At 44.3% G+C, this 8,770-nt stretch overlaps 1 protein-coding gene across 1 annotated transcript; it reads right to left on the bottom strand.

Annotated features, from left to right (window-relative positions):
• Window positions 1–2,364: 2,364 nt before the first annotated feature.
• On the bottom strand, window positions 2,365–8,416 carry STEAP1 (STEAP family member 1). The gene is made up of 4 exons (XM_040964868.1): window positions 8,303–8,416; window positions 5,688–6,200; window positions 4,952–5,116; window positions 2,365–2,708 (listed from the first exon to the last, which is right to left on the bottom strand). The coding sequence occupies exons 1-4, from the start codon at window positions 8,369–8,371 to the stop codon at window positions 2,451–2,453; spliced, it is 1,005 nt and encodes a 334-aa protein (XP_040820802.1). The 5' UTR covers window positions 8,372–8,416; the 3' UTR covers window positions 2,365–2,450.
• Window positions 8,417–8,770: the final 354 nt, after the last annotated feature.

The following is an 8,770-nucleotide window of genomic DNA, read 5'->3' as shown; positions in this document are numbered from 1 at the left end:
GATGGCACTGTTGTCCATATGCTGTTTTAGTACTCTGTGTACCACAAGCTTTTGTTTCATTCTGCTGCTAAAAATACTATCCAACCATTGTCAAAAAATCCAGATAGACCACAAGGAGTTAGCTGTTTTGTTTTTAGTGATCTATAAATATAAATTGAATATAGACGTTTTGTGTTTTTCTTCTATTTCCTGCATTTCCAAAGAGTCTATTTCATGCTTCAGAAGAGGCCTGATGTTGTTTATTTCGATGGCTCGCAGAGACAAGAGCTCCAGTAGCCAAACTGGAATCCAGCTGGTGCCCCCAAACGCGTCCTTGAGGCGCCCTTCGAGGTTGGCACTCTGGTTTCCGAGCTGAAGTCTCGATGCTGTCTTGGTGCTGGGGAGGCCAGCCCTCACCTTCTCCTTCTGCATAGTGGAGGTGCTGCCACTTCCTTTGCAGGTAAAGGAGCAGGCACTTGCTGCTGCGTCCCAGAGCTGGGTGAGCATGATTCACGTGTCATGCTCCATGAAGTGGTCCCGTGGTTATGCTTATTTGTCGACTCTGGTTTGTAAGTCTGGATTTACAAGTCTAGATTGCCTTTCTGTTACGGTGAATTCTTCTGCCTTCAGTTGTGCTGTTCTTAACTCCTTTCTTCACTCTTTGTAAAAGTGCCTCTGCATGTCAGAGCTCCAGTTGTCCGCAACATTCAAACTTACAATGAAGGAGGTTCTTCAGCCACTCCCTCCATGCAATAATGAATAAATATTCTTTGTAACAGAGCAAAAAGTTAGAAATAGACTCCATCAATGAACGTACTAATTGTTTTTCCTATCTCTACCAGTAGCTTTGATCCTGTTGTTTTAGCTTAAGTGGCCTCTCTGTATAAAAGATAAAGCTTGTGATGATTCTTGCTGCTGGGAAAACTCTGAACTCACGGTTGGTTAACAAGTTCTGGACAGATGATAAATGGTTGGTCTTTTCAGTAATTGGTTCATGATATGTAAGCTATACATATCTCAAGTGTGGATTATACAATTTCCTTTTTATTCTGGACAGTCCAACTTTTATTTTTGCCTGAATGTGTGTATGATATTACTGTTGCTTTACTGTGTAGAAAATGAGTTTACTTATTTGTTGGGGTCAGTGCAGTGGTGTAACAGGTTAATCCTTTGCCTGTGGTGCCAGCATCCCATTTGGGTACAGTTCATGTCCAGGCTGTGCTACTTCCAATCCGGTTCCCTGCTTACGACCTGGGAAGGCAGTGGAGGATGGCTGAAGTCCTTGCAGCCCTGCTCCGACGTGGGAGACCAAGGTAGACACTTCAGGCTCCTGACTTTCAGTTGGCTCAGCTCTGGCTGTTGAGGCAATTTGGGGAGTTGAACCAGTGGACGGAAGATCTCTGCTTCTCCTTCTCTCTGTAAATCTGTCTTTCCAATAAAAGTAAATATATCTTTTTTTAAAAAAAAGGTTGTGTGAGAGACAGGGAGACATATAAGACAGAGAAAAAGCCCTTCCACCCACAAGTCTGTGTCCCAGATGCTAGAAGTCTGGAGTGGGTAACTCAGTTCAGGTCTCCTGCATGGGCAACAGGAATTGAATTACCTGGGCCATCGTTAGCAGGAAGAGGTGGCTGTGGAGCTCAGGCTGTCTAATATGGGGCCTGGGCATTACAATGGGCATCCCGACCTCTCAACTAAATGCCTACCTCCTGTTTTTTCAATTTAGATTTATTTTATTTTTATTGGAAGATCAGTTTTACAGAAAGAAGGGCGCACACACAGAGAAAGATCTTCCATCTGTTGGTTCATTCCCCAAATGGCCACAAAGGCCAGAGCTTCTCCCTGGTCTCCCACACAGGTGCTGCAAGGTCCCAATGCTTCGGGCCATCCTCCGTTGCTTTCCTAGACCATAAGCAGGGTGCTGGATTGGAAGTGGAATAACTGGGACACAAACTTGGGCTCATATGGGAAGTGGTGCTTGAAGGTGGAGGATTAGACAATTGAGTCATCACATCAGCCCCTTCTGAGTGCTTTTTGAGATTGATATTCCATGAGTAAAATTTTGTTACATGAGAATGAAAGTTCTGTAATAATGACATTGCCATTGGATATAGCAGTATCACAGACACAGGTGATCGCAGTTCGTAATGCCTGTGTGGGGTGTAGCCAGGACTAGTGCATATGTCCACTTCCTGTTTGTTATGCTTGGCAGTGTGACAAAGCAGAGGTGATTGTTTCTGTTATGCTCAGCTTTACCAAATATTGACAATATGCTAAAGATCAGGATTTTAAAGCATATTTTTACACTGAAGCAAATCTGTAAGGAAATGTTCATGTATATGTCCAATTTGTCACCCATAAACAAAGGCACATTGAGATGATCAAATGATCATTTTATTTATAAAGACAACTTTGAAATATTTATGATGGAATATATAACTATGGAACAGAATTGTGTGTAAACAGTAATTCTACAGCTGGGAAGACGTCTCGGTTCTCTTCACTTTGGTGACATCTTCCCAGCCACGTCTGATCTTCAGTATCCTCTTCCTCAAGCACGGCAGGGAGAGTATGCCTTTAGCTGTCAGCACAGCGATGGGGAGCAAGACAGCTATCATAAAGGTCGGGGGCGTATACCACACAAACTGCTTCACATCTATCCATTTGTTCCAGGCAAAAACCAACGCGTGTATTGTGCCCAGTAGCAGGGAAACAATTCCTAGTTTGCTCTGCAAAAAAGAAAAACAGGAACAACTTGGTGAACATTGGCTGCACAGGAGCTTATTCCACCCTACACCCTCTGGGTCATGTTGATTTTCCTATAGGATTTGTTAACGATGCTCACATTTTCCCACTCTGTACATCTGTCATTGGGGTAATGCTTGTGTCTTCTGGTTTCTTGTGATCAACAATCTTGTCTTCTGCTTTCCTAGTACTCGGACGCTTGGCTCGTTTCCCTTAGGACATCTCTGGCACTTTGTCTCTTGTGCAGTTGCCTTAGTTCTATTAGCACTGTGTCCTTATCATGACAATCTGGCAGAACCAACACAACAATGTGCACTTGGTAGCTGCTAAGGACTCTTGGTGGGTTTCTTGAAGATTGCTGCAAAAATCTATCTGAACTCTCCATTACTCGTGAGCACAACTAATGTGCTATATTTTGGTTTTGTTAGCCAAATACTAAAGGGAATTAGTGAGCAATGAATCTGGCCTTTGATTTAAAAAGCATAAAAGACATTCAGGGCCCAGCATGATAGCCTAGTGGCTAAAAGTCCTTGCCTTGTATGCACCAGGACCCCATATGGATTCCAGTTTGTGTTCTGGGTGCTGCACTTCCCTTCAGGCTCCCTGCCTGTGGCCTGGAAAAGTAGTCGAGGGCAGCCCAAAGCTTTGGGACCCTGCACCTACATGGGAGACCCAGAAGAAGCTCCTGGCTCCTGGGTTCAGATCGACTCAGCTCCAGCCGTTGTGGTCACTTGGGAAGTGAACCGGTGGATGGAAGATTTTTCTCTCTGTCTTTCCTTCTCTTTGTAAATCTAACTTTTCAATAAAAATAAAGAAATCTTAAAAAAGACATTCTGATAAGATGGAAAAGTACTGATGATTACCACAATAATTTAATAAAATAAATAAGAGAAAAATCTCAGCTGGTATTGGATTGCTTTGGCACCAAACCTGCTTATTAATAACTTATGCATCTATGTAATCTCAGGGCCTCCTGACGGCAGCTCTTCTAGATGATTTCTGACTTCTGTTCACTTTACTGGAAATGATCACTAGCCTGTCAGAATGCATCCAGCTCTCAGTTACTTGGGCGTATTCTCCAGCCTCCATGAGCACAAGAAAATAGCTGTGTTTACATTTCCAGAGAGGCCGCAATGAGGCAAATCATAGTCCAGCTGATTTTTGAGCTCTAAATGAAATCTTCCTGCACTAATCACTGAAGAGTACATGCTATTCTTTGAACATAATTTACCAGATGTGTGCTCCATACTTATCACTGACCAGGGGCTGCACACTGAGCAAACTGGAGTCAATTGTAATGATGCAGTGGCTAAATTACGGAACGTGCTGAAACGTGGCCTTTAGCCTGTGTGTGCCAGGCAGGTGGAGTGACGCAGGAAGAAAGCTCCTCCTAGAGGGACTGCGAGCTCCCATGTCCATGGGGCCCAACTATTTTTGGGGATTGTGGTTCCATCTCTAAGCTGCGCGGGGCCAGTTCAGATCGAGCCATACTTTCCAGCTTAAGCAGGTGTCTTGATGCTTGCTGAAGTGAACTTGTGGAGGGTGTCTGACTCAATGGAAATTTCCAAAGATGTCCACCCATAAGTGCTAACTAAACTCTAGACATCTTGGCAGCGCTTATGATGGGATTAAATTTAGTCCTCTGAATCCTGTCTTTCCGCATTCTGGCATACTGCTCTTATTACGTGGAGTCCTGCGGGATGAACTTCAGTAAGTCTGTGGGAACTTTTGAATTTCAAGAATATCTAAAAACTTCTGAGGAAGGTACACAAAATTTAATTTGGAAAAGCAAAATGAGATCTTTTAATACCTTATATAAATAAACTCCATATTTCCAGGAGAGACTTTTTTTTTCCTGGCTAGTATGAAGATGTGTAACTTAAAAGACATTAAAGCCAGAAGACAGATAAAGAATAGTTTTAGTTGCAGAGAACGGATAAATCATGGATATTGGTTACCTAAAATATATTTCTAGTTAAATGACCAGCAACCTGTGTAACAAGTTCAAACATCAGAATACTTTTATTTGGGGACTGCCTTTTAGTTGGATCTAGACACACTCTTCCTATTTGGAGACGGTAGGAAAAATGACGAGAGAGTGTGTGATTAAGGGCCTGAAGTGAGGGATCTTTGTCTTGTGTTTTGGTGAGTGGGTCAAGGCACTTGCCAGTGTGAGTGCAGAAAGATTAACCTCTTAGACGATCAGAATTTGTTACACCTCACTTACCTGAATACAGTGAAACTCTCTCCAGGTCAGAGAGTCACTCACAGATGGAATAGAGGTCACAGCTAAAAGTGCCAGGATGGCAAGTCCCACAATACCCAGAGACACGTAAATCTCCATTCTCCAGACGTCATGCTCAATCCAAGCATCCTCTCTGTTTTGCTGGACCTACCGGGGAGTAAAAGAGGAAAGACAAATGAAAACAACACTTACTTCCCATCCATGTCTCCTTCCACACTTCCTGTCCACTAGCAAGGCTCTGAAAACCAAGAGGCCGCACAGGTCCGCGGCCGCCCCTGCCCCTGCCCCCCGCCCCCCGGCTTTCTTCTAACACAAGTTTCACACAGCAGCTAGTAATTATTTTCCTCAAATACAACATGAATATGACCTGTTATTTTTATTATGTAATTATTATTTGATGGTTTGGACGAATTTACAATATGCATCCACAGGTGGCAAATAAGCAGAACAATTAGCATTCACAAGTAAGCTTAGAAGGTGGTAGAGGACTCGAACACATACAGTTAAGATTGCACTTTATTTTCAAGTTAAAACAGGTTCTTCAATCTAAGCGTATATAACCAAGGCCAAATGAAGCTATAATAAAATAATTTTAAATTTTCAATATTTTCTTAACATATAATTTCTACATTAGTTTGGGGTATTGATATTCCAATGGGACAGGTCTAGGTGACCTAGACTGGTTAGTTCAGCAGTATTGTCAACACGCCCCTCCTACCTGTTGGTACGCCCAGTTGAGCAGCTTGTATCTGTAGGAGCGTCTCATGGGATAGGATAAGCTGTACAGCGCATGCAGTACGCCGAAAAGGAAACTCAGAAGCCCAAGCTGCTTTCTTGCCAACATCCACCTGTCCAGCCAAGGTGGAAATTTCTTATACTTGGTTCCATTGCGAAGTTGGACCACGGCTGCTGTCACCCCCGGCAGATACACCAGAGCCAAGAGGGTGATGGAGACCATTGGCAGGACCTTGTTGATGACCAGGACTGGAATTTTGTAAAAATACTGTTGATGGGAAGTGACTAGAGGGTGGATTATTTCCCTCAGCAGAGTGTACAGGAAGGTCAGCGATGAGGTAAGAGCAGCTATCTTAAGGGGCAAGCGCCATTTTGGAAAGAGCGCCTGCGTGTGCTGCAGTTCTGGGGGATAGTCCACGTCCTGTGCGGGGGCTGCTTGGTGCATGCGCGGGAGCCCAGGTCTTCCCGGCGTGCGGCTCTCGCCTGCGTCCTTGTTCTACAGAGGAAACAAAGTGGACATCTTAACACTGCACAAGACAACGCCAGTGGCCAATCGTTGTGCTGCTCAGAGGGGAGGGTGTCCAGGGCGGCTGAGAGCCATCCTGCTGGTGAGGGCCCAGTCCCTGCCGCTCTGAGCAGGTTCTCCTGAGACCTCCACGGAAACCTAGATGTTTGAAGACCTGAAATAATGCAGCTGCGACGCCAACACCGAGGAAGTTTTCTTTCTATTATTTTTAAAAATATAATAATCTTTGTAAAAATAACAGAAATAACTCATTTCCTGAGAAGGCTATACTTCTTTATCCAGTTGCACTTTAAGACAGTCAATGAGTCAGGAGAAGGTTGCATTGAATGTGTCATTCCACTAGTTGACTGGAATACTAGCACACTTTTAAAGAACTTTCAAATAATATATACATTTCATGGTGTCCTGCTTTATGAGTAAGTTTACTTCTCACTCATATGTGCATCTCTGTGTGGAGATCCAGGCTATTTTAATGCCGGAAATGATGTTAGTGTTTATCTTGCTCATTACATGTTATGCAGAGTAATTTTAATTCATAGAGTTGTCTGTAATTTCTAGTGGTAAAATGACTGCTCTTGCCGTTTGAATTTCACATGCAGTAATACGGCACCGTGGCAGCCAATGCTTTTCCCAGTTACTCCGCTTTCCTACATGGAGCTGAACAGGATACAGCTTCTGTCCATTCTGGCTGTTAAAACAATGAGCTTAATCAGCTGATATTAATGAATGGTTAGGAGCAGATTTTGAAACAGCAAGAAAGGCATTTGAAAAATGAAAATGACTTTATTTGTGCATACTGTTAATTTTTTAGAGTGTGTGCCCAGTGAATTTATTATTTGTCTATTAAAACAATAGGGGCCCGGCGTAGTAGCCTAGTGGCTAAAGATCTTGCCTTGAGAGTGCCGGAATCCCATATGGACGCCTGCTCTAATCCCAGCTGCTCCACTTCCCACCCAGCTCCCTGCTTGTGGCCTGGGAAAGGCGGAGGATGGTCCAAGGTCTTGGGACCTGCACCCACGTGGGAGACCTGGAAAAAGCTCCTGGCTTCTGGCTTTGGATTGGTTTTTGTTCCGGTTGTTGGGGAGTGAATCAGTGGACGGATACCTTCCTCTCTCTCTCTCTTCCTCTCTGTATATCCGACTTTCCAATAAGAATAAATCCATCTTTAAGAAAATAAAATAGGAGAAAATAAGTAATCTGTGGTAAAATTGCAGTTGAGATAATTTAGAAATGTAAGAGATGGAAACCAAAATTTTCTACAGTTTTTCAATCAAATAACAGACTAAACAGCATTCAATCCTGCAGTTGGCCAATGTTGGATAAGAGACTTGTCTTCAAAAGTTAAGTTTTGGTTACAATAATCTCTCGTGCTGCTATAAGACCCATGAGAACACAGGTTTCTAGAACACCTATTCTATATGCACTGTTGGCTCTTTTTTCTTTTAAAGATTTATTTATTTTTATTAGAAAGTCATATATACAGAGAAGAGGAGAGACAGAGAAGAAGATCTTCCATCTACTGATTCACTCTCCAAGTGGCCGCAACAGCCGGAACTGAACTGCTCCGAAGCCAGGAGCCAGGAACTTCCTCCGGGTCTCCCACGCGGGCGCAGGGTCCCAAGGCTTTGGGCCGTCCTCGACTGCTTTCCCAGACCACAAGCAGGGAGTTGGATGGGAAACACTGGGACACTTAGAACTGGTGCCCATATGGAATCCTGGCACATGGTAGGCAAGAACCTCAGCCACAAGGCTACCACGCCAGGCCCTGATCATTCTTTCTAATTTAAAATCACAGACAGAATTGGAGGAAGCATGGAGATGACCTGGTGCAACTCTTAGACTCATAAATCAGCCACGACCCCAGGATGCAGTGACTTGCTGAGCTCCTTGGCTACGTTCCCGATACACACGGCACCGTTCTCCCAGGAACACCACAGCGCCTTCCCTCCTGCAGTGTAACTGACAGGTGTGTGAGGGCAGAGATCAGCGGAGGACAGACAGGAGGTCATGACTGTGACTCGGGGACATGCAGAGTGGCGCATGAATTATCAAAGTTAGAGCTTTTGCTTTACCAGATAGTCATCTTCTTCTGGAGTTCCCCGAGGTTTCATTTTCCAAAGTTCTTCTTTTCTGCTCTCCATGAATTCTCCCACACAGTATGGCTAAGGCCACCTACAAGAGCAAAACATTCATCTTCAGAGAGTGCTGACTGACCCACCGACAGCACTGCTTTGCAGGGTGTCCCGCCACGGCCCGCAGAGCCACAGCAACGCTCTGCTTTGTCCTGGGTACTGTGCCAACCCAGGGCTGGGTGTCGCCTTTGACTCCAGAAAGATGTAAGTTCTCATTTTGGAGAAAGTTAACTCCCTTCAAAGACACACAGAACTAAGAATGATCTTTTTTGTTTTAGAGGAACAGTGTTTGAAGGGAGCTCAAATGAACACATATCTGAGGAAGTCAGATCGCTCCAGACCGTTGATGCTGGAGTGTGAGACGGTAATTCCTGACTGGCTTCGCGGGGCTCCCTAGCCTGCGCTTCG

Source organism: Ochotona curzoniae, unplaced genomic scaffold, assembly GCF_017591425.1.
Source record: "Ochotona curzoniae isolate NIBS_2020 unplaced genomic scaffold, NIBS_Ocur_1.0 scaffold_3835, whole genome shotgun sequence".
Lineage (NCBI taxonomy): Eukaryota > Metazoa > Chordata > Mammalia > Lagomorpha > Ochotonidae > Ochotona > Ochotona curzoniae.
The sequence above is the reverse complement of the archived record's forward strand: the minus strand, read 5'-3'. Positions and strand labels throughout refer to the sequence as shown.

What these genes read in the sequence shown, in the direction of transcription:
- STEAP1 (XM_040964868.1), bottom strand. Translation starts at nt 8,371, where the DNA reads ATGGAGAGCAGAAAAGAAGAACTTTGGAAAATGAAACCTCGGGGAACT. An exon ending in TCAACTGGGCGTACCAACAG is followed by an intron (nt 5,117 to 5,687) that starts GTAGGAGGGGCG and finishes ACTCCCCGGTAG; the next exon opens with GTCCAGCAAAACAGAGAGGA. An exon ending in GAGAGTTTCACTGTATTCAG is followed by an intron (nt 2,709 to 4,951) that starts GTAAGTGAGGTG and finishes TCTTTTTTGCAG; the next exon opens with AGCAAACTAGGAATTGTTTC.